Source organism: Rhea americana, unplaced genomic scaffold (assembly GCF_003343005.1).
Source record: "Rhea americana isolate MKP2758 unplaced genomic scaffold, rheAme1 scaffold_229, whole genome shotgun sequence".
Lineage (NCBI taxonomy): Eukaryota > Metazoa > Chordata > Aves > Rheiformes > Rheidae > Rhea > Rhea americana.
In genome coordinates, this window is record NW_028186345.1 from 108068 (window position 1) to 134186 (window position 26119).

The following is a 26119-nucleotide window of genomic DNA, read 5'->3' on the forward strand; positions in this document are numbered from 1 at the left end:
TTTGGATTATACACATATTTTTGCTGTTTATCTCTTTCTCTGCCCCTAGAGTGCAATGGAGTTTGGCTCCCATCTGATCAGGGCTGCTTTTTGCTGGGTGCTCTTTGCATAAGCTGATGTGCTCTCACTCTCTAGACAACAAACTAGATAAAAGAAACTGAAATAAAATATTACTATCCCTAGTTTTCAGAGTTTCCAAGGCTTTGGCACTGATATTCTCTGCCAAATCTGAAGAGGGTGTTTACRCATTAGCCTTTCTTCAGCTGAACTCAAATCTAATGATTAAGGTAATCCTGAAGTCTATATAAAAGCCAGAAATTCGACCCAGATGCTTTTTACACTCTTTTAACCAAAAGATGATCTGTTCATTCTCCGTTCTTACTTCAGAAAGTGTAGTTACCTTTGCATATTTTCAGAAAGGCTTTTCAGAAAGGAAAGGTTTCCTTTTGATTTGTGAAGTATTTTGTTGGATTCTGAAGTAGGAGAATTATTCACTGGGCCCAGATCTTGTTTCAGGACTGTAAGTCAACTAGTTAAAGACTGTGAGAGAAGACCAGAAGTCAAAAATAATCCATATCACAACTCTTTAAAATGTGATTATAAATCCAGTAAGCTGTATAGATCCKCAGTAGATCTCAGGAATACTTTTCATAGAAAGTATCGTCAGAAAGGAGAAACCAAGGAACAGGATACGATTAGGTCACCTGAGATAACCTGCAATTTTTACATGGCGGCTAATTTAGTGCCTTTATATTGGATGCTCAAATGCAGGTTTGTTGCTTTTCATATATTTTGAAGATATGTGAGAGAACATAWCACACTGAGAAAAGCTCACTCAAAAGAGGGTTAATCCTTTATCTCCAAAATGAGATTTTTCCTTTTKATTTTGTTAGGTTAAAAATAAGAAGAAATTTAATCATTTTTGGGGGAAAGATAATTAGACCAAGCATGAATACTTTTGAAAATCCCTTGCTGTCAATAAGTGCCTCTACATAATTAAAAACCTGGTGTTGAAGTATAAGACTTCGTAATGTACTAGATGAGGCATAGAAGATGCTCTATCCACTATTCTGCCCTCCTGTGAAACTCACACAAAGTTCTGGATATCCTATTTTAAGATTAACTCAAGAGAATCTAGGGGAGAATAAATTAATCATAGGAAGACTGAAAAAAAAAGCATTATATGAGAAATGGTTTAGAGGACGTATTTTTTTTAGAAAAGAGAAGCTTGAGGAAGGACATGATAACAGAATCAATATGCAAAAGATTGATATGAAGAAGCCAATGATCAACTGTCCCACTAGAAGCAGAAGCAAAAGTAATTGGTTTAATTTGAATCAAAGACTCAGATTAGACACTGGGAAAGCTTTAATAACCCCAAGGAGAGTTAAGTAACAGGACCCAGCTGCTGGGGAGCAGGGCACTACTGCGATAGCCTTGGTTCAGGGAAGAGCAACAGCCACGGAGAGAGAACAAACATCTCCCAGAGGTGCTTTGCTGGATCCTGGATCCCATAGCAGGAAGGAGGACTGGATGATCTCTTATGGTCCTTCTCCCATATTGCTATTTTTCATGTGACTTACGTGCTGCATGTCGTCATGAGCCTGCAGTGGCATATCAGTGCTGTTAAAATGGGTGCCAGACCTTTACTTCGTAGATACAATATGCAGTTTATATGCTATAAAATGCCGTGGGTCATCAACTCAAAAGCAAATCAGTGTAAAAACAGTGTTTGTCACACTTGTGGCTCCAACTTTTACAAACCAACAAACCRTGACATTTGTGTGTCAAAATAATTCTTTGTTTAGATAACATACCTTTTTTTTYCCCCTGGAAATTAATGAACACTGAATGAACACTGAAGGAGATTACTCCATTATGCTTGGCAGCTCCATAAACACTATGTCATATTTATTGTAATATGCAGCTAGTTTATGAGTGATGTACATTTAAACAAAGAAGATGTAGGACACCAGGTTACAGTCACATATTGAAAAAACTTATTGAGTTAAATGGGAATAAAATAAATATATCTTTATAGAAATAATCCAAAAATCAGAAGAACAAAATAAATAGAGATTCTTTTAGCAAAAGTTTTGTATAGATAGAACTCCATAGCAGTAATATAATTTTTCACTTGATTTTGTTGGCTGTTTTAGAAATAGTTCACAAAAACAATTTCTTCTTAAGAACTATAGAAGAGTTCTTAAAYTCTTCTATAAACACATATGCTCAATTCAGAAGAACAAATTTCCTGTCTGGTAACTTTTTCCATTTGTCAAAGATCTGAATGAATATAAAGGTAAGCAAAATGATATTCTGATAAAATAATTTAACACAAAAGCTTCTAAATAAAAATTACATGTGGATATAAAGCCATTGCTCATAGGCAATGTGTCCAATTAAATGGACTGGTAATGTTAGGTACACCATTCTCCAAGATTGAAGAGATTGAAAGAATCAAGAAATTCATGCAGAGTTTTTTGTGCCTTATGTAATCATGGGTTGATTCATCTTGGACTACCTCTTGGATTTTGGAAGAATTAATTAAAAAACACAAAAATTTGGTAAATAGTAGATCTGCTTGAAAATCAAGCTTTTACTCTTAGCGTAAAAGACGTGGGAGATCTGGGCAAAGGGCACACTGCAGGTCAGCGATAGGTAGAGCTCTTACATATGTCACGTCAGCCACTTGTGCTCACAAGCTTTGCACAAATAGAGTGAAACTAGAAAAAGGAGGGGTAAAGTATCCAAGAGTTCTAGAAATGTCATATTTGATTAAGTCACATTCCACACTAATTTGCTGTATAATTGCTGAATGCCTTCACTCAAGAGTTTATAGTCATAGGAATCATAAGGTTAACACAATATTTCATAGAGTCCTACTTAGCAGCTWCCAGATGGCTTATCCTCGGTATCAGATAGTGATTCCTACTTCTTTTAAAATACAAAAGGGTAAATCCCTTTGTTGACATCACTTTTTAACTGAGTAAGATAAAAATATGTATTTACRTATTTGTTTCAGTGAAAGACAAAATTCACAGCTTTTTCAGAAGAGGCCAAGCAATTCTCAGATTGATGTAGAAAACAAATTCAAGCTACAATAACTATTGTATAAACTTTCATTATAAAACAGTAATTTGACACTGTTTTTCCTTGATGAAAGATATGTAAGATTATTTTTTAAAGGTTCAGACGTGAAATATAAGAATGTGAATTTTCATCTTTTATAGACCCTGATCTTTAATTATAAACAGAAGGTCATATTGTGGTTTCATTTTTTAAAAATAAAATATCCTGAGATATAATCTCATAAGAGAAGCCATAAAAAAGTATTCTCAGACAGGTTGAACTTTCCTTCGAGGTTTAAAAGAATATTTTTAACAAGTACAAAAACATTTTGCTTTCTCCGGCATATTTGGCAATAACATTTCATACATTTTGTAGCCCTTTAGTGCCACTAATTTTGTTCTCCTTTAATCCAAAACATACCATAAAGTATTTTCCATTTACTATTAAAAAATGGAACTATATGAAGAAGCTGCTTGCTTTTGAAAATACCACCAACCTGACTCAATGAACAGAAAATGTGAGAGAACTGAAAGGGACATCAGTGGCACAATGCATGGGGCACAGACCCCATTCAGCCTCCACTTAGGCATGTTCATGGGTTTAAGGGTATAAAGCAGTCCCAGTGACTTCAGACCTTTAATGTTTAACACTTCAAGAACATGGAAGAAAATAAATATTTATTAAAGTAATCTTAATCCTAGTTGAGAATTTACCCCTGCATGCCTGCTGTGATCCAGCATCCAGAGGTTTATTCTGTTGGAGAATGCAATATCTCTGGGACCTTCAACGAGAGGTGAGTAAGCAAAATGGACCCCTTGGTAAACCATAGAGATTTTTATCCTGGAGGTGCATTTGACAAATAGGTTATGAATATGAGGTAGTCACTTCAAATTATCCTTTAGGATAAAATATAACCTAAACCATAGCCATACCTGAATCCTTAAAAAAAAAATGAAGTCACAACATGGAGCTTTTGTGAGATTTGAAAGATTCTACAAAACCTTCTGAATTATTAGAATTTGCTTGGCATACTTTTAAGGACTGTTTTGTTTCTCCTTCTCTCTTATCATTTTAAAAATAATTGTTCATTTTCATGATTCAATTCCATCTCCTCTTTTGCCAAATGTTTCTTGTTTTAAATTGACATGAAAATGGCTCTAACTGTTTCACAGGCTGTGAACCGCTTCTCAGAGAGCTGAATTTCCTAATTGTGAGCAAAAGAAAAGTACTTCCTCTTAAAGAGATGATTCAAGCAATTTGGAGGAGAGACAGAGTTCAGGAACACAGTGGAAGAACTTCAACAATATGACAAATGACTGCTCCAAACTCTCCAAGTCTCAAGATCCAACTTGAAGTGGTTTTGGTTTTATAAATGAGGAATAGTTCTTGAATAGATTTTTGCTTGCAAGCATATATGTGGCTTCTTCAGGTGCAAACTTTCCATCTCATAAAAAAAGAAAAAAAAAACCCTAAAAAGTTGGTAAATTCATTTAAAAAAATCCTATTTCATTTTTACATGTGAGGGAAAATAACTTTATCCTTAAATTTAGCTTGTAAATTCAAAAAAGTTCAGTTCACTGAGACTATCAAAAGTGATTTGACATTAGCTGTCTGGTTTTGGGGGGTATCCATTTTCCAGTGCCTTATGGAATATTTGATATTCAAAAACTGTGCTTTGAAAGTCTCTTTAAAAATCAGATATATTAGAGAGATTGTGGGTAAATGTTTGTTTGTCACTTTTCCAGTTGTTGACTTAGATCTCTAAGGAATGCTTGTTCCTGTTATATTATGATAGATTAAGATGAGTCAAGAGATTCAGTGGCCAGATTTTGAAATGAAATGAAATCCCCAGATGCTGCAATTTCAATACAACGATGTGATTTAAAGCCATGAAGCTGTCTCCCAACATGTTCATAAATCTATTACATACGCAGATCTAGAAAAAATAACCAACCAAATAAATACAAATCAAGCATATTTATAGTCAAAGTAAAATTTTATTTTCCTTCAATTGATACAGAATGTGTATGTATGCCATCCTCTGAATTAAAATGTAGCTGATCTTGGGAGAGTAGGTTGCTCCAAGAAAAGAGGAATGTAAGAAAAAGAGGAGTAACTGAAAAGCATGTTTTAAAGAAGCAAATAAAACAAAGAATGTAGAAAAAGAATAATCTTCTACTTTTATGATTATTAGTAGGGTAAATCTTCCACTGTAATCCAATAACCCAGTGAAGTGCAATCACATTAAAAGTTCTTATAGGTAGAATTAGACTCTACTTTGTTTAGAAAAATTCTTTCTCCATTACCTCAGTACGATCTTTGTTCACGTGAACTATGGAAAATTGCTGTTGAGGAATATCAGTGCAATTACTAGATTTGGGCAATCCTTTCAAGGGCTTATTTATATGAGAAAAAATATATCAGTAAAAGTAGAAACTATTTAAAACAGAAAATCAGTCCAAAAAAAAAAGTGTCTCATCTATCCATTCTTGTGTTCAAGGCATCAGTTAATGGCAAGGTAAAGTGAATGTCTCTGCTAATACTTGCTGAAATGCAAGGGACATTTTGAAGCCTGGTACCTGGACTATATCTTTGTCATTCTCTGAATTTAACTTTGAAATATTTTATGTTTGGTGATCCTAATTACAAGTGATCTTAGAAATGGAAGAAATATGATTCTACACTGATAGAAAAAGATTTAAAAAATCTTCACATTTCTTTTTTTTGATTCTGAGACATGCTAGTTTTATTTCACCTTTCTTGAAGAGACTTATGTTCTAGCTTTCTATGTCTTAAAACAAGGTACAATTAGTATAACTTGTATGATGTTCTCATGATCACCTCTCTCCTCTGAACGCTAGATAAGCTCAGTGCTATCAGGATTCTGTTCCCACATCATCTTTTTCTTTAGTATGTCTTTAAATTATCTCAGATACATGTAGGTACTTGAAAGGYTCAAGAGCTACTAAATTGTTTTTATTTGAACCCCACAGGACACCCACTGTTTGAACAGAACTGGAGCTCATGTACTCATCAGTATCTATTTTAAGATTCTCAACAGTTATGCACTAAAGTGAGATCAATCAACCCAAACAAAAGCAGTAACTTTTATGATGCCATTACTTATATATTTAAAGTGACTGTATCATACGTTTCTTAGCAGAGCTGAGGTTAGAAATTTTTTATTTCCTCAGCAGACTGCCAACATACAAAAATGAGCATTTTAATATAGACACACAGACACAAATCATACTATAAATGTCCTTTTTTTTGGTCTTGCATTCTTCATTCAGGACTTTCCTCAGTAATGCAGTCATTTTTTCCCTCTGAAAAAGTTAGCTCTCTGTGATGACTAAATTGGAAATGAAGGCTACGACTTGGCCATTCGCATGTTTTTCATAATCTGGGAATAGGTTCCTGAATGGCACAAGGCTGCACAGGATGTGTCTCATTTTGCATGCAGGTTCATAACCTCTGACTAACAGAGGACATGCAAGGTTTATAGTTCCAACAACTGCATGAACTACTGTGATCCTTTTCTAGGGCATTGTGTAATCCAGCTGGGATGGTGAGAGTTGTCCAGAGAATGATCTAAGGGCCATCAAAATGAGAACTAAAGTTTGGATTTTTTCATCTGAACCTTGAAAATGATTGGAGTCAAACACAAGATACTGGAAAACAAAAAAAGAGGTCAAAATTTCATGAAAACAGCTGCTTACTTGAAATTTCATCTCCTCTTATCTTAATCCTCTCTTGGATTCTCCAGTCATCCCTCTTTTTTTTCTTTTTTTGCTCTTGGTCCTCAATGCCAGAGTGGCTTTCTTTTCTGGGAAGGTGTTCTCAAGACTGTCTGTTCCATTGGGGTTTGTAGCCTTGGGTTCCTACAGGCCCTTCAGTGCGGGCAATCTGCCAGCATGCTATTTCTTTCATATGTAGAAATTTTCCTAAGGGTAGGAGATGGCTAAGGTGTTAGGCAGGAACAATGTGCAATTCCAGCTGAAACACAACAAATGGAGTACCGGAGTATGGATACAAAGGTGTATCAGTGCATATAGAAGTATATATACTTTCGCGTATGTTTTCTTCACTATCATTTAGTCAAGATTAAGTTCTGGGGTCTTTGGTTCCGTGATTACTTCTATTTATTCTCTCACTCTGTACTTCTAGGACGTCTGGTAACTGGAATCATCATAAAAAGTCCTCTTTTATGGAGGATTCATAAAAGATCTAACTTCACCTATTCACTGTATTTTTGAGGTAGACAGATAATAGTGATCCTGATAATGTGCTTCTATAGTCTACACTGTGAAAGTGTGAGGAGTAGTTAGGACAGATTTCCTCCTCAGGGGTGGAAGTTAGATTCAGAGCATTCGAAATCATAGTGAGTAGTAAGATTACATCAACATGTGGTTGTCTCCTGCAGCTGCTTGATGCAGCTGGACAAAACAAATTGATTCAGGAGAGAGTGCTAAGGACAGTGGAAATGAATGCCAGTGCTGAGTACAGGAACAAACTGACCCTTCCAAAGAAAAGAGCCCAAGGTGAAGGATGTCATCATATGAGGGATACTTCAACTGAGCGGTTGAGGACAGGCTGAATTTATTTCCTACAGTGACCTGCACATCCCACAGGGGTCAGACTGTGTAAGGGGTGACCTTACACAGATGGCAGGGACAGGACTCTGTAAGGGGTGACCTACAAAGTACATGGCTTTGTGGCATGGGGAAAAGAGAGAAGGGAAGACAGATAATGGTAGGATTGACTATTCCCCCAAAGAGAGAGCTGTCTCACCTAATTTGAGAGAAGTTTGATGCTGTTTAAACTGTTACAGAAAAGATGCTTCTATGCTTGCAGAAAAATAATACTTTTGACAGCACACATCCAAAATCTGATATATTGGTCCTTTTGATCTGTACAAATGTCAAGAAGTTCAGGACTATCATTTTTAAGGTCACAGAGCATTGAACGAAACTTTGATACTGAAAATATCCTGTAACTAGATTTCTGTCTCTTTAGCTACCTTGTCAGGCTCTGCCTGGGTCAATATTTACCTGGGTCAATATTTACCAAGCTTGGGTAAATATTTACCCACATTGCTAGTATAGGAACCCCATTGCTATGGTAAAGAACAGYTTCCTACAGGTGCTTGGAAAAAATCATTAAACATAGAAAGAGCAGGAGAAATGGCCAGTGATATATTGGAGAATATAGGGAACGTTGTTGTCCTCAGGAGCTCGTAAAGCCCAGGCATCAGATATAGCGATGGTGGCAGTGCAGAGGACCCCTGAGAGGCAGCTAAACATGGGATCTTCTTTCATTCCTTCCTGCTGGAGAGGGGCACTTACCTAGCTAATTAATGAGGACTTTGAGGCAGATCTGCCTGCCTCTCTTCCTTGCCACAAACACCACAAAAAGTGCACTATGGGCTTCACTCGTCAAAGCTGGGGTCCATGAGAACGTAGCAACGTAGCCCAAGACAACAGACCTTTTTAAGGAGGGCAAACTTTAAACAGGAATGAATCCGAATTTCTGGGCCATGGTGTTCTTGCAGGACAGACCTTTTCCTGCTGCCATGGTGTTACTCCAGACTACAATGAACACTGCGCTTCTTTCCCAGGCTCCCCAAAATTCCCACTTGAGAGTGGATTCCCATTTTTCCGAGGAACCTTGCAACCCACACCTGCAGTGCTGAGGGCCTGCTGACTGTGCCTCTCTCTCAATTCCCAGCCCCACACACCAGAAACCGTTCCCCTGAGCGTATCCTGTTCCTTATGAGGCCGTTGCTTTTCTCCTTCCTGCAAAAGCTGCCAGTGGGCCTGGGCACAGCAGCCCACATGAGACGAGAAYGCAGGCTTCCTCTCTCCTCTCCTGCCACTGCCCTTTGGAAGGCCCACAAAGTAAGCTATTAGCAAACGAAGCAGATGCTGTCCATCAAAATATAATAAAAATACTGTTATATAAATAATATTAACATGTAGTTGCCTGTAACTTTTTGGGAATCAGTAACTGGAGCAGCATGTAGCCCTACAGGTTTTTTAAGATAGACTAATGAAATCTTACAGAAATCAACTATTCTAATCACGATGTTTTTGTTCTGAATAAGCTGTAGTTCAAGTAGATCAGATTGAAAAGGACATCAATCATAATCATTGACATTAAAATGACATAGTGACTTTTATTTTTTTTGTAAAAGTGTTTATCTTCTAAGTTATATAGGAAGAGAGGTAAGGAATTACTAGTACCACAAAGAATCCCATATTCCCACTTGAGCATACAAATTACCCAAAGAATAGTGTGCGCACACACTTAGTAGGGTACTACACCACTATTCAATCTCCCAGGTCTCCTCTCCTCTGTTCCTTAATCCTCCACATATTATATTTTTCATTTCAGGAAATGCTGGACATCTAGTATATACCTATTCATTTCTGGGTTTTGATAGAGAGAGGAGGCCAGTGTTAGTCTTYTCTTAAAGGGAGCAAAATCTTTCCCCTTCTGACCTTTTGGATGGCTATTTTTAAGAAAAAAAAAGGAGGGAAAATCCCCCTCTCCCTGCACCAGTTCCTCTTCAGGAAGACCTGCAGCCCTTCAATCCATCATCCACCTGTTCCCACCTTGATATTTATTTTTTGCAGGTATTTTGGGTCTCCATAATCCTGAAGACAGAAAGAAGGAGATATAGCTGTCCATTCCCTCCCTTGTCTTCAGATAAAGAGATGATTCAGCTATTAAATTATAACACCTCTAGACTCCTTAACAGATATCGGAACAAATGCATTGGGATTTTACTGGGAAAGGATATGAATAGATTTTGTGAACCAAACTGACAACAAGCTTACCCTGACCTGTTCCTCATCAAAATCTTGCTTTGAAATGTTTTTTAAACAGCAAATGCAGCTGGTGACCAAGGTTCAAATAACTGACATTACTAAGACACAGCCAAGATTTCAGCAAGCCTCATGGCGACACTTCTAGACAAAGATAAGGCTTTGTTGTAAGCATGAAAGCTTGGAACACAACTAACCATATGTAGAAAAATGTCACAGTAAAAATCATTAGCAGTCTTGAATCTAGTGGAGAGGAAGAGGAAAGAAGTTAGCTCAAGAAGTAGGGAGGAATAAATGATCCTTACTTTTACAGTGAGATATATAAAGAAGCTATAATATAAAATCTCTGATTACATCTCTGTGCTACACTGACCAGAACTAGCAGTCAATTATTCTACCATGTTTGCTTCCACCAAAGAAAAGAAATTATAATGTCTTTTCTTAAAATCAAATTAACAAAATTGCTACAATTTCAAGAGTTTATAATGCTTCTAAAAATTCAGACTTCTTTTCAACAACCTTTCACATTTTACAGGCTTTAATTTCAGATTTGCACCTGGTCCTAGCCTAGGGGCAGAAATAAAAGGGTACAAGTCAAAACACAGAGACACAAGCCTCCAGTATTTAGACAGGACATCCAACAGCACAGGGAAGCTACACATGTTCACACTGTGTTTGGGTTACTAAATAAATAGTAATTATTGTATTTGGTGTCCTTTGAGCTTGCTGGACTTTTAAAATTGTGCAGGAATAGAGAAACTGTATTTTAGCTTCTATTGATATTTGCCTCAAAATAGACATTATCAAAATAAAATATAAATATAAACAATGAGCCACATAAGTTATTCCATGCATGCTTTATAAAAGCCCCACTGTATCTAGAAAAAAAAATGAGTTAAAGCTAATTTCCCCTCTGTGTTGCTGCCCTGGTGAGAATGCAGTAAAAAACCAAAAATTTATATAAAGCAGTCCTGACCACAAATGCTAGAGTCATTCTACTAATGAAAACATGATTTATATATACATTGAAAACACACCATAGTTTGAAGAAATACATAAAAAGTTTATTATTATACAGGATAATAGTAGTATATTATATGTTACACTACTTGGCTTAGACAATGATTATAGCATAAGCAAGGCAGGTTGATATCTGTACAAATAGTTTTACTTAAAGCTACCCCTTTTTTCTGATGTTAATCTCCACTTTGACTAACTCTAAGATTAATTTTATATCATGWTCTTGAATTACAAATACTATAAACAAGAGAAACAGTCAAACTTTTTTTTCTTGGTAATGAGTCAGAAAAAAACATAGTTAAGACCAAGAAAACTTTACTAAATAATATTTTAGAGACACAAATAAAATAAGCAAGATGAATTACATCTGAGCATCTGTCATATAGTCTACAAATCTATTGGGATCCTAAACAGAAAAAAAAAAAAAAAAAAAAAAAAAAAAAAAAAAAAAAAAAAAAAAAAAAAAAAGGAAAAGAAAGCAAAAGAGCTGATAAAGTTTCTGGCTACAATACAGGAGACATATCATTACCATATGATCTAATGTGGGTGTCAGCCTGGATTGTGTTCATTGAGAGAAACCTTATTTTTTAACTGTGCTATGGAATAGAAGCAGGAGGGTTTTCCACCAAGTGACAGTCACTGAGCTGAACTTACCCCCTCCTCCTTTCCACACCTGCAAAGCCTTTTGCCTGGGTTGAATATTTAGTTTAATTACATCTCAGCTTTGAGAGCTCCTGTTGCAAATCCCTGGATTAAAAGGTATGGTTTTCAGTAATTCTCCTGAACTATGCTGCAGACTAATAAAACTTCAGACAAGTCTCCGGCAAGAGCTTTCTCTTTAAGAGAAGCAAGTAAAATCCTACTAAATGTTTAGCAATGTTAAATGTTGTATCCAGCATTTTTGTTTCTTGAGAACATGAGAACGCGTTCTCAAGGGCTGTGCACGTTTCCTACTGTTTGTTTGACTGTTCTGTCTTTTGTTTTGATTTGTATAAGCACTACTATAGTCCTTTCTTTTTCCTTACTGTAAACTTCTGCAGCAGTATATTCTCTGTTTGCAATCCAATGTTTAGAGTGTGTGATGTAGTGAGTGTAAAAAATGTGTGAGTTCTTACATTTCTGGTTGTAAAGTACACTCTGTGAAATTTTTCACTCAGACTGCTTCATCTATATTCCAACTGTTTATGAATATAATTGAAATTTTAGAGAGAAAAATGTGCAGTCGATAGTTAAGCAGACTGAATGTATACCTTTGTAATGTTAGAAAGTGCTATGGTACAGTATACAAACAAGGGACTTACATTTAAAGAAGGTGCCTGCAAATTAAATAGTAGAAAAGGAAATTTCTGGAGTTGAAACTTCTGTCAATAGAGTTTTAATCTCTTTAAACTCCCAGATCCTGTGTTTCTGCAGCTAGACTTTATTACACAAAATGGGTAAAATATATAATGTGGGGGATTTTTGGAAACTGTACATATCGTTCAACTTGCCTTTTGTAGCATTATGAGAGATTTCTGACAGGATGAACTAATGTTTAAAACTTAATATTAAGGCAAGCTGACAAGAAGACCACCAATATAGTGGTGACGTGAACTGATGAAGCATATTTCCAGTGCTATTTTGAACTGAAATGTGGCCAAGTCTATGGTATAGTTTCCTCTGTTTGTGGAAAACTCTTCCTCATTGTAAACATATAATTAAAGCAAATTTAAACAGTTATGTCCTGCAGACATAAATATTGTGTCACAGACATTTAAAAATTCAGATAATTTTTTCCCTCTCTATTTTTTTTTGAAGTGAAATGCAAACATTTCTTACTAGTTCAGTTCTGTATATATTTTTTATCTCATTGCTTACATTCCTTTACAAATACAAACAATAGGGAGAGATGTGTGAGCACRAAGTAAGAATATGTRTATTAATAAAGATAAGCACACACTTACCTATTCCTATTCTCTGACTGATATGTAGTTTTTATCTGTTATATTCTCCATTATGTCTTCAGATTAGATCCTTGGTATCCTTTGCTGTCCTGGAGTTCTCTCTCATGTACAGCTCTCACTGAATTTATTAGAGTTTTGGCAAAGCAATGAACGAATGAAAAGGCCTACTGCAGTGTTTAAATGAGATAAGTGAGGTCGTTCGTATTAGTATGAACAAGAAGTAAGTGAAGATTTTTCCAAAGTGCCTCTGAATAGTTTTTCTGGGTAGTAATTTAGCTCCAGGAAAAGATCCTGAATGCTCATTCTTAGAGTGGACGGTGCTTCAGCAGTGACATTAACAGSAATCCAAGCAGGTTTTAAAAAATATAACAAAACGTGAAAAGAGCTGGAGCAGCCCTTTAAAGAGTGCTGCCTGCCACTACCACGCCAGCTGTAGTGTGCAGCGTTTCCCGTGTTTATTGATATTAGTGGGCACTCTGAAACGTGATTTGTTCTCTGATAGTATTTTATTAATCCTGTCCACAAAGCAACTTATTGCAATGAATGGTGATGATTTGGCAAGTCTTTCTTCCTGTTTCAAAATGTTAATAAACGGCATTGTAATTTTACAGTCGTGCACACAAAGCAATGATCGTGCTAAGATGGGTTGGGTTGAACAGGAGTAAGAACTCACCGCTGTGTGCTGACACCACTTTGATACGCCAGCCTCGCTCTCCCGCGTGCACACTGGGCGTGGAGCAGGGGTGTTGCTGGGGAAGGACGCAGCCCTGACGCTGGCTGGGGGCAGGAGGCAGTGCAGGAGGATGGCCCACACAGTGACACGCTACCCTCTCCCCACTACACAACACGCGCTCTGCCAACGGTAGGGAACATGCTAAAACCCTGTTACCTTCTCGTTGCCATCGGGATCTGCAAAGCCCCTYGGCGCACGTTGTGGGTAATGTGACAACACATTCCCGCAACAGAAAACTCCCTCAAGTCTAGCTGAAAATCAGGCTGTTTCTCATGGAGGCAACTTGAATAATGTCTGACTCCATGTGAATTCACTTTGAAGTCACTAGGATGTCTAAAGAGGTTAAATATCTGTTTTCCTATTAAGTGGAAGACAGAAATGTTAGCTATGATTTTAAACCATCAGCACATTTTAGACGGTAACCTTATCTCCTCAAAAGTGAGGCTCAGATGTTTACAGGGTTGCATTATTGGCATCTATATGTACAAATTTATAAAGGAAATTGAACTCAGGCACAATATAGACTGCATTTAATTTCAGGCCTGTGAATTGTATTTATTTAGCTATTTTATACTAACCAGTCCGTTTATAATACCTGGATGTGGTATTCTAGAAATAGAGGCCCCAGTACCATGCTCACTGAAGATCAATTGTCTAAGGCATCTAGTCCCACCTAGTAGATTCCTTCTGTTAGTGGAGAGAAGGAGACTCTCAGTCTCTCACCCAGGTTGTTTTATATCTCCATTGGTCAATATGGAGCTGAGAAATGTTATACCACCATCCTTAACCTGTAAGTAACTTCTGCTATGTAAGAAAAATCCCGACTTTAGTACCCTGATGATGCATTTCAGAAATGACCCAGTTATTGAACTGAAGAAGCAAGTATTTTTGCTTTCTTTACTAAGAGGAACACCTGTATTTAATGCTATGCTATCCATTTTAAGAAAATCTCCTAACCAAAGGACATGTCTATCTTTCTGTCAGTAGGTGATTTGAAGGCAGGTTTTTTKGAGAGTGGTGGTGGTACTATTTTTCAGTCCCATAAAGTGCTGTAAAAAAATAAAACTTCCTCATATAATGCAAATACTGAAAGAAAATAATTTTCAGAAAATTAGYTGATCTATATAGCCTTAATACAAACCTGAAAACAGCTGTTGTGTAGTTTCTCTGTAGCAGGTAAGAACATAGGTAGTACAATGTACAATGTATTAAAATGCATTTAGGCCTCAGTCCTGAAAACACATATTTGAACAGTTTCCCTCGTTAGTATCAATGGCAACATACACTTGTGTAAAGTTGCATCTGAGCATGAAAACTTGCAGTTGAGGCAAATATAAAGTATGCTGACAGTACTGCAACATGAGTTCAAATGGTTATACAGTGCAAAGCAGAGGATTTTCAGGGTACATTGTTTTAACATCAAATACCTTACCCAAAAATCTGTAAAGAAAGCCAAGAACATACAATGTAACACAACATTGTATTCAATTTTATTGTTATGTTTAAACTGAGAAAGAAGTGCAGCTCATTTAAACAGCTAAAGATCTTTCTCTCTACCCCATCACCAGATCTTATTCTATTTCCCAATCAGTTTTACTAGGCTATAATTTAAAACACATAGCAAGYTGGCACTTTAAAAAAGATTCCTCAAGACATGAAATAATGTGTTACAGTGAATTTGGGAACCTCAGGTTCATCTCCAGGGAGCAAACTCATTGCCTTGAAACAAATGCTAATGAAATCAAATAGACTGTTATGTTGGCAAAAAACATGGAATGGAAGAAAATGGAAAATGTGGCTTATTGTGTTGACTGTTTTGCATAACAAAGTTGACAGTGCTGCCTGTTCCTAATAAATATTACTCTAAATATGCAAACAGATGTGTTTACAATTGCCTTTAAACTGCTCTGTAAAAAAAGCTTATTGACAAGCAGTTACCAGACTCCTATCACATAACTGTCCTATTTTCAAAATTCAGTTTTCATTTACTGAAAGGAACAGTTATGCAATTGGTGGATATGCTGGACCTCCTTCAGCAGGAACTGTGCAGCTATGAAAAACTGCTACTTTTGTTTTAAATCTCCTGCTTTGATTCCTAGGTCCTGCTCAGAGTCAATGAACTAAGCCATGAGGCTGGCTCTCCTCTTCGTCCTACTGCTGCCGGTATGCTTGGCCAAGCCATTCCACCAAAAGGGCTTGTTCGACTTTATGTTGGAAGATGAAGGGTCTGCTGATATGCCTCCAACAGAGGATCCTATGCTAACTGGATTTGGACCAGTATGTCCCTTCCGCTGCCAGTGTCACCTTCGCGTGGTGCAGTGCTCTGACTTAGGTAAGCCACAAAGTACCTTCATAGTATATATATTTGCTTTCTAGCTGAGGTGTACAGCTAGGAGGGCTGGGCTGCTAAGCACTGCCATATGGTAACTTGGTTCTTGTCAAAGAAATGTTAAGGTTACAGTTAGTGAGAATGAACTATATGAAGTAGGCCATAAAGCCCGGACAAGGTGGACATTTGTTGTGACCACAAAATGTTTGTTTTTTCATSTATATTTTATATAGATATATTTTATTCATCCTTTGAAAGACTACAGATTTCTCTTGCAGGAAAGATCACTTTTCAAGGCTGTTCCCTGAAATGCATATTAAATAAGTTCAATGAGGTTAGATGTGGAGTTGGAAACATTTTAAAAAGTTTCTAAATTGTATGGTCTGGATTCCAACACCCTAAATCATACTGACTGGTACCTCAACATAGAAATTGTCCTATTTTCATAATATTACATGAGCATGGAATAACCAAGCCTGAATCAAATATGCTGGGACTAGTTCTTTGGAGGAAGCAGTCTGGAAGCATTCCAAAGCAATGAAAACATTTTTGGAATTCTTTATAAAATATCTTTCTTAGACACTGTTCGAGCTTAAACCATGAGAATCCTTCTCCCAAACTCCCCTTCCACATTCATGTATGATGGCTGGTCTATACGATCACACCAAGAATGTGAAGCCATGCCCATATTACTGCATTCTGACTTTCTCATGCAGGAATCTCAAGTAATGAAGCTGAGTTCAGTGAAACTGCTCTTGATTTAAGCCAGTATTATTCAGTCTTCRTAATTCTGTAGTGCAGTGCAGAAAATCAATTAAAGATGTTTTTTRCTCACAAGGAAATTAGTCAGTTTATTCACTGGACAAAGAATTGCTCTTACAATTTTATGGAGTATATTTTTTGAAAAAGTCTTCTTTCAGCTGTTTCAGTATAGTGCTGGGTGTTTCTGTGTTCCTATGTTATAGCGTTTCCTTTCTTAATTACTGCAAATCATGGCTCAAGWTCACCTATTAGGACTTGGGTCTCATTGTGGTGGGTATTGTATAATTACAGAAAGGAGGMGGAAACATCAGTTACATCCCTAGAAACTTCTGTGAACTTATTAAAGTAAGCCATAAAATTACACAACAGATATGTTTGGCAAAGCCCCAGTGAACAATGCAAGACAAGTTGCAAAACGAGCACAGACTAATCTACCCATGAATTCATAGAGCTTTCACAGTACTAGCCCAGTTCAAAGATAATTTTTTTTTTTTTTTTTTTTTTTTTTTTTTTTTTTTTTTTTTTTTTTTTTACCATTTAGATACCAGATAGTAGCAATTACAGGCTGGCCAGGAAGTTGCCACACATACCATGAAGACCTTTGGCTTTTATTTTTGTAACACTGGCTAACCTTCATGGAATTTAAATTATTTTGGGAATCTGTTCCCAGTCAATTCTGCAGAATGTTAAAGCTTTCACTCAGTAAAAAAGTAGAGATATTCACACAAGGACCCTTTGTTGGTATACTTGCTTCCATATTCATTGAGTTTTCCTTCACATACACATGGTTTCCAAAGAGTTGCACCACAATCTACTACATATAATTGCTCAGGGGTTAATACATTTCTATACTGTCAAGAAGACTCAGAAATAAAATGATTAAAGCCTCAGGACTGTGTTTCCCAGATAATTTCAAGAGAAGTGATAAGAAAGAAATACAATTTCAGCTTGATTTAAGCCCACACAGTGCAGATGTGGGAATGAGAAGACTGTGCTTTTGAAGTGGCTGGTCTGATAACATCCAGCCTCTGGGCACTGACGAGAGATCTTCCCAGGGTTAAAACACAGAGCCCTGAAAAATCAGTAATATTTCCCTGGCAGAGCTCAAGTAAGTAGTAATTATTCATATTTCTCCAATCTTAGCATTAATTTAATCCATCCTTTGCACATGTGCCTGTTACAGCCCCTTATGGGGTGTGACCCAAATGTGAGGCTCATCAGGACCCAAGGCATATGGCAACACCCGGAGAGAGAGCAGAGGCAGGATAGCTGTGTGTGCCTGGGCAGATATCTGCATGCTCACAGGGGAATCAGCCCTCAGCATCCCGTTTCTCTGACCTCTAATTTATTCTCTATAACTCAGACTCATTCAGCATCATATAGCTTGAGGAAAGCTGGGAGCTGGATCTAAGAGCTCCAAAATGTGTTTCAAACCGTGGAGATCCCACCAAGACAACACAGCATGTTCTTTGGCTGTCAGATGAAGGGGAGTTCAAGGCACAGAGATTAGGAATGCGATATGCACACAGAAGCCATGAAACCCCACGGTGAGAATTCTACCTCCACTCAAATAATTGCTTTTGGCCCATGTTTCCCTGAACCTCTAGGCRTTTTCTACCCAACCAAGCTAGCTAGCTCCCTCCTCCCCAAATCATCTAGTCCTGTGGGCACTCATTGAAGAGACACTTGCAAGCAATAACAGAACCTTCTCATGGATTTATTAGGAACATACTGCATTAAATCCCTGCCTACAAGGAAGGTTGAAATCTGGATCCTTGGTTCCATAACAATATCTGTGGTGGAAGGAGGGCCCTTTGCAGCCACACACCTCAGCGGACCGCTGGCAGGTCAAAATATGCTGGCTGTAGGGAGCATAGGCTGTGGCGTGAGGCATCCACAACCTCCATTCACCTGGGAGACCCCGAGCCAGCAGAGCTCCAGAGAGGTGCTAAACCGGCTTGCCATTGACTGGTCCCTGGCACAGCGYAGGGTTTCTCTCACCACCTGAACTTCTGGAATTTGGCTAAGAGGACCCCTAACATAGGTTACATATGGTGAGGTCTCCCTTTATTGTATGCTACCCAAAGAGGCATTTACTGTTTGTTAGCTATTGCTGCATAAGGAACAAGCCCACTATCAAACTCAGTTATGTGAACAGGGCTCAGAAGAACCAGCAAATTCAGGGTTCAGAGATCAGCTTTGCCCTTTTCATTGCTACCCTTCTTTCGTCCAACTGCCACATCCCATGAGCACTGGATGGAAATATTATTTTTTAAGTCCAAATTCAATAAAAACAGTAAAAAGTGCCTGGTGGTCCAGTTACACTCATGTCAGCTGAATTTCTGCATTCCTGTATTTTTAAGCTTCAGTCACATCTTCCTAAGCACATGCCTTTGAATCAATTTATTTTGCCTCCAAGCCAAAAGCTGAATTAGCAGGAAGGAGAAGGTTGTCTTCTCACACTCTGAAGAAGAATTCTCTTAGAGCTGTGGTTACTGACAGATCAAGAGCAGGGTCCAATCTGCCTACATCATGTAAGATTTACTACTTTTGTGCAACAGGCCCAAGGACCTCTTCAAAGGCCACTGTAGTATCTTTATAGAAGTGCTGCATTTTATGAATCTGCCTCCTGTTGTGAAAAGGGAGCCATTCGTCCATTTTTTAAAGACGCCTTGATATGTGGCATTACTATGATATAGTCAGCCTTCCCCTGAAGATCACAAACATCTTCCTATTTAGCATATGCTACAGATACAGGGGGTAGCCAATATAACTGGTCAGAGGCTTCATGCATCAAAATAAAAAATACAGAGAAGACATCCACTCAGCTGACCAGCCAAATGGGCCTCATAAAAGAATGAGGAAGGATTATTTGTTCCACTTGAAGGCTCGGCCTCCCAAAGGGAGCTGCAAGAAGAGGTTCCTCCCAGAGGTCTCTGGTAGGCAGGAGGACATATGTGGGATTATATAGCCTTTCAGCAGATGCAGAATACTCCATAAGTGTATTCAGAGGTGTTGGCTAGTGCTTTATATCACCTCACTTTTCTTCAATGAGTCTGTCAGCCCCCTATGAAGCAAGCAGTGTTTGTAATCTGCAGACTTTGGGAAAAAGCCTGTGCTTAGAGACCGCACAGGACAAGATGAGGATCTCTTCAGCCCTCTTCCTTCAACACTGTGGGGATTTTGTGGTCTCCAAAAGGTGCACAAGAGATGCATGTCAGTAATTAAGGTTCAAGTCATATTATAGCTCAAGTTGGAATTTTACTCACAGCTCAGAAATGCAGTTTCTCCAGCTGTAAAATAAAGAAGGTTGTATTAAAGCTCAGCATGGGTGCTAGAGTGTGTGTTTGAAAAGCACTTTGAGATCAGTGGGTGAAAAGCTCACAAATGTGTAAAGCATTATTCCAGGGATCCAGTAACACAAGACATTTTATCTGAAAACATACGGTGCCTAAACTGTATTAACTGAAGCCCTTCGACACTTGAACCATGGTAAAGTGGCAACAGCTAATTCATCTCTTCATGAAACATAATTTATCTCCTTGCATAAAACCTTCCAGAAACATCTGAAAAAACATTTCTGATCATGACTCTGGGAACCTCATCTCTCTCTATATAAAGGAAATTAAGTTCCTTCGGGACATACCTTGATTTGAACTTTCCTTGTCAACAAAAAAATCTTTTTAAAGAAAAATAATATGTTCCTCATTGGTGACCGATGTCAGTCATTTATGAGTTCAAGAAAACAGATAGGATTACTTACTATTGTTTACTTAGCTTTAAAATCTCTTTCACTCTGTTTGAATATTTATCTTTCTTTCAAAACCATAATGTTTCAAGCTAAATGTATTGCTCAAAACCTGATGGGTTTCTACACAGGTAATAAGAGAAAGCATGGATACTTATATGACCAGACATTATCAAATACAATCTTAATATTAAAAGAGTTTTGTTAATTTACATTCTACTTGCTGAGCCTGGAGGATAAGTTATTGCGTGGTTTATGCATTTTTCCTTTTAACAATGAGGACTAGAGATTTATTCTTATTTTGTTTAATAAAAACTGAGAATGTCATGCAGTCCCCTGACTCCAGGAATTGGGAGATTTAATAAATTATCAATGAAACAGGAACCATAAAATCTGAGAAAGTATGTTGCCGTGTAGCCTTTGTGCCATAATATCATGGCCTTCACATTGAGACTAAGTGCCTTTCTAGATGATATTCTTTAACCAAGTATAACKTATACTCTGGTCAAACACAAGTTGTTGGCCTTATTACATGATAACTGGGTGAATTGCAATACTCTTGATATCTTGGAGATCACACTGGAATATCTATGTGAGTCTATGACTGTCTTTAAGAGAGCTGCCAGACAGGTCCATCCGTGTTGGATGGCCTGTTTCCATTCAAACATTTCTTTATGAGAAATAGGAGGTGAATTATGAGGAATTTGTATCAGAAAGAGAATGGATCTCAGTTAACGTTATCTGTCTAAAAGTTATCTCAGCACCTTCCACAGTCATAGGGAGGGTTAGGCAACCACCTCCAGGGTCAGTTCTTAATGACCACTTGAGACTACACAACTAAATTTTAGATGACTGAAGCTAGGTGAGAYAAAGTTATGGCAGGAAAAAGTCAACTCAAATTCCCAGTATTATTTTGCAGCAAATTTACCATGGATTGTTGAAATTTTAGTATGTATTCTGCTTAGATACAATTTTTGGAATGTTCTGGAAGCTAAACAAAGCATGATTTAAAGCCCTACACTTAGTAGCTCCTCCAAGATTTATTAAATCATAAAAAAAAAATCAAAACACTGATAAGTTGTCAAGAAAAAAAATACTGGCCTGGAAATATCCTGTTTTATATTTACAAACTCTCATTAGCCTTCTCCAGTGTAACAGTAAAAGACAGGCCTTGTTGCATTGTGATCAGTTTTACAACCTGCATTGCTGATACCCCAGTTTCAACTCACAGACATGATTATGAGCAAACATTAATCCGCTCTAAATACTTTATTAGCTGCTTACAGTATGATAAGGTTACCACCTCTCTGTGTGTTTCCTGTTTTTTCAGATTTTTGTTTCAGGCTAAATGAATGGCATTTAAGAAAGTTTACTGACAGAATGGAAATCCTGACTGCTAAGTGGCACAAGAAGTGACAGTTTTCTGGTTCATAGTATAACAAGGGTTCATTTCTAAAATTTCCCACTGCATAAAAAAAAATGGCTAATAGCTAATAAAAGGTGAACCAGCTGCTATAGATCATTGTAGTACATAACAGGTGATTAAAGCATTTAAAATWAATTAATCTACTAATGTCATAACCATTTATAATATCTGTATTATGCTTTTAACATCTTTTTAGGGTGTGATACTTAGTAACAGCTGTAAACTATTTAGAAACTATTTTTGTTTCCTCAACCTGAACTTCATGGCGCTCACCTGCTAATGACTCCAGCCAAGTCTTTGGAAGAGCTAAGGAGTCCAAAGACTCCTTCCCAGTGTACACCGAGAACCTACTGCAAACTGGGATGASAACTAGGAATTTAAGTCTTGCTTGCAGCCATTGCGGCAAGGAACTGCCAATGCCAGCCGTCAGTCACTCGAGAATATTCTGCTCATACAGTCCCCAGTTACCCTGGTATTTAGTAAAGATCCTAGTTTAAGCAGGTCTCTAACCCAGGTTGGAGAGTGTCATTTCTGACTCATCTTTCCTCTTCCTATCAACTTTGGACTTACTGGCCTGTATTTTGCTTTATCCTGGGTCCATCAGACAATTAAAAGGAAGTGGGCAGAAAGAGGATAATCAATCAGGTTATGCGGGGTGAGGGAGGAGGGAAAGAGTATTTTTCTCCATATATTTTTATCTTTTGTTTTTAAAGTTCAAGTTTAAGAATATATTCTTCACAGTGCTTTGCACACCAAATACTGGAACTCTAGGTCTTACTAAATTTAAGGGTTCTTTCTTTCAGAGTATTATTGTCCTTCACATTATGAAAGCAAAATATAAGGAGTAGACCTTACTCATTGGCTTCTCGGCCAGGAAAGAGATGGAAACACTGAACTTGAACACAAAAGGACATTAGACAAAAGATTGTGTCTGCACTTTTTTTTTTTTTTTTTTTTTTTTTTTTTTTTTTTTTTTTTTTTTTTTTTTTTTTTTTTTGAGTTGTAGTTTTTAACCCATGGGATTGACTACTTCTAACAGGTCTGTACAAATTAAGACTATTGTCAGCAGGGTTACATTTGCTGTACAGGCAACTCTACTGCAATCTTCTTAGGGGGTATTTAAGAATGAAAAAGGAGAAAAACAGCGTTTAAGGACTCAGCATGCGTTTTTTCTGCACTTGCACTGGAGCAGTAGAGGGAAAAAATACACTTGCAGGAAAACAAACTTCTGGAGGTAGTGATTAGCTTAAATGTTTGCAATTATTTCCATAACGAAAAGGATCAGGCACTTCAACACAGAAACTGAGATCATACTGGGCTTTCACATATTAGGGCAGGTGAGGCAGCAGAAGCTCTTTTTGGGATGACCTTATGCATTTCTATCCTGATTGATACAGAAGCCAATCCTACCTGCATATGCCTTAAACGCCGTGGCATTTCTGTAAATAATCTATATATTTGTTTTTGTCATGAAATCCCCAAATTTGTCACATATTTAGGTGGGCAGAAGAGGTTTCTGGTTTTGATTGCTTTTAGAATATTTCGTGTTTATTCCATTATTTTTCAGATTGAAAGGAAAACTGAAAGCATCCTCTATGGCAACTCAAAGCAGTCCAGATAGATCCCAGGTAGCAAGCACAGGGTTGGTATGGGCATGCTTTTACCTAAAAGCTAGACAGTCTCTCAATGAATTCATATTTTAGGGTGACATGGAAGAATAGTGTTTGTGTTGGTGTCATTACTGTTCTCTGAACGAACAGATTCTTTGCTGAATATCTCTGCCCAAGAGGTGTGGGAGCAAAGATATAAGTGAGAGAGCCAAACAGGATGGAAAGAAAAAGACACTACCATTCAACTGAAATGCCATTTCCTTTCAGAACTTCAGTTACCTTTCAGCTTTCATTTCTACATCTTCAGAATAGGAGGATTGTACTTACTTTTTACCGCTGGGAAGTAAGGATAGGAAAGGAAGGATGATGTTACGGTTTAGAGAGTTAAGAAAAGCAGCAAAAGGCAGCAAGGTAGATAAGAGAACAGCAGTGAAAGAGGAAAAAAAAAAAAAAAAAAAAAGAATGGAATGAACATAAAGGGGAAAATCTTGTTTTTTCAAGGGAAACTGTAACACAAATGGTGAAAAAAAGAGAAGAGGCATAGAAAAGAAAAAGGAAGAAAGAATTTGAGATGAGAAGTACAAGAAAATCTTACTGTTTTCAGTGTTAGCTAAAGATAATTTTGAGGATAATATTTATTTTCTCTTTTTTATTCTCTCACCCTACAGAAGAGAGCTTACATCCTGTGGACTTGAGGAGCTGGCTGTTACAGTGATAGGTGACCTGCAAAAGGTCCATCACTAAATGACTAGCTAAAAGTAAATAAGTAACAAAGCCATAATATCTGGAAGACCCAAGGTTATATATAGCATCAGCTAGTAAAAAAACCAAACTAGCATCTCCACACACTCCCTGATTCAGTTAGCAAATTCTCTCTCAGCATGTATTTAAATGTTATTAACTGTATCCAGACACAGTCACAGTGGCTCTCTTCTGYTGTTTGCTTGCATGAAAGTAGGCTGAGAGCAGTCTTAAACCAACTTGTATGAAAAATGGCTATCTTTTGCTTAGAAACACCCCAAACAACTAGGAACATACCTCCACCCCCGAGATAATAAAACTAGGGCAGTGCAAAGACCACAGTATCAGAAGTTTATTGGAAGTGGAGAAGATCCCTTCAAACTAGTCTTTATGGCTATTCCACTATGCTAGTGCTAATTCTTCTAAATCCCAAAGTAAAGATTTAGAATGATATCCTTAGACTGGTATCCATTACCTGCTGCTTAAAAGCTAGGCAGACGTCAGATTGCATTACCCAAAAGGATCATTCAAAATTTAATTTGTTAGATAATGCTCACTTCCCCCAGACGTTGAAATGCTCTCTTCTGACTACTGTAAATACTTGTAAGAAATAAATATTTCACTTTAATGCATGAGTAGTTGTAGATAYGACTTCAGCATTGCATTAATGGTGATTAAAGCCATGATGTGCATGGTGCCGGCAGATTGCGTGAGTCACCCAGGACTGTTACTGTTCTCTATTGGGATGCTTTATATGCCAGTAACCATGACAGTGGCAATATGTTGGTAATTCTAGCAGTTATATCAGAAATCTCATGATATTTGAAATTTTACTTAATATCTTAATCCCTAAAGACTCATAACACATTCAGAATATTTTTCTCTCCTTCTAAAATACCTGTGTGCTTCTTGATAAGACATAAATCTTCCAAAGCTTTGAAATTACAACTGAGATAGAAGGAAGACAGAAATAGACATCGCTTGGTTTTTAATTTAAAGAACATATCACTATTCTTTTGTATTAGCTTTTGGAGCTGGGAGGTTGAACTCATCTGTACCAGCAATGTGACTAATGCTGAAAAATAATTCATAACGTATGTACTTTGCAATATCTGTTACACTTCGAAATACATGTTCATTACTGGGTGGGAATGGAAGAGAGCACTTAGAGCAAAGCACTCATTTTAAAGCCTTTGTTAGAGCCTTTATAACTGTTAGTGCTATCATAACAGAGAACTGTATGTTTGAGAAAACACGCTGTTTTGTTTCCATTTTTCTGTTTCTTACTCTGTTCAGGGAAGCAATGTTGTAAATGTTTGAACAAACACAATGTAGTAACGTATCAGTAGGTCTAACTTTGTGAGAGTCCATTTCAGCAGGGTTGGAGTTCATTTTCCCCTTCTTTCCTTGGGAAGGGTCAGAGATATATAAAAATGACAAATTGTGAATAACCCCGCCCCCCCAAAATGTGATCTTAATGGACCACAAGTACATGAAAAAAAAACTCTGAAAAATGGCTGAGAATCACCTCTAAAAAGGTTTATGTTAAGGCTCTCACGAATTCCTATGGACACTTCAGCTTTTTACCTCTCTTAGAAAAATCATCTGAGACAAATAATTCTCAAGTTTCTCAGGCTTTTTCTTTTTGTCTTTTAGAGACATTAATACCAATGATTTCATAGCAAGCAAAGGTAAAGTAGAGAACAGACCTTTGCTTTGAGAATAGGGGAGAGAAGGAGGCTGTGGCTACTTCGCAGGAAAGAAGAGCAATTGTTTCTTATTTTACGGATGGTGGGATGCAAATAATGGAATTACTGCTATTTGCAAATTCCACACAACAGAGAAAAACTTCCAGTAAATACTGAAGTACACAGCCCAGGAAGGCTTGCATGGACTCTGCCCAGCCAG

At 37.4% G+C, this 26119-nt stretch overlaps 1 protein-coding gene and 1 long non-coding RNA gene across 2 annotated transcripts in view; one reads left to right on the top strand and one right to left on the bottom strand.

Moving 5' to 3' along the window:
• LOC146595320 (uncharacterized) overlaps window positions 1-13207 on the bottom strand; it is a 34813-nt gene extending 21606 nt beyond the window's left edge. The window contains exon 1 of the long non-coding RNA XR_014895958.1: window positions 12863-13207. This is a non-coding gene — a long non-coding RNA (uncharacterized LOC146595320). The remainder of the gene's footprint in view (window positions 1-12862) is intronic.
• DCN (decorin) overlaps window positions 11487-26119 on the top strand; it is a 39801-nt gene continuing 25168 nt past the window's right edge. The window contains exons 1-2 of the mRNA XM_085305928.1: window positions 11487-11678; window positions 15695-15927. Coding sequence (XP_085162054.1) covers window positions 15723-15927 — 205 coding nt within the window. The 5' untranslated portion in view covers window positions 11487-11678; window positions 15695-15722. The remainder of the gene's footprint in view (window positions 11679-15694; window positions 15928-26119) is intronic.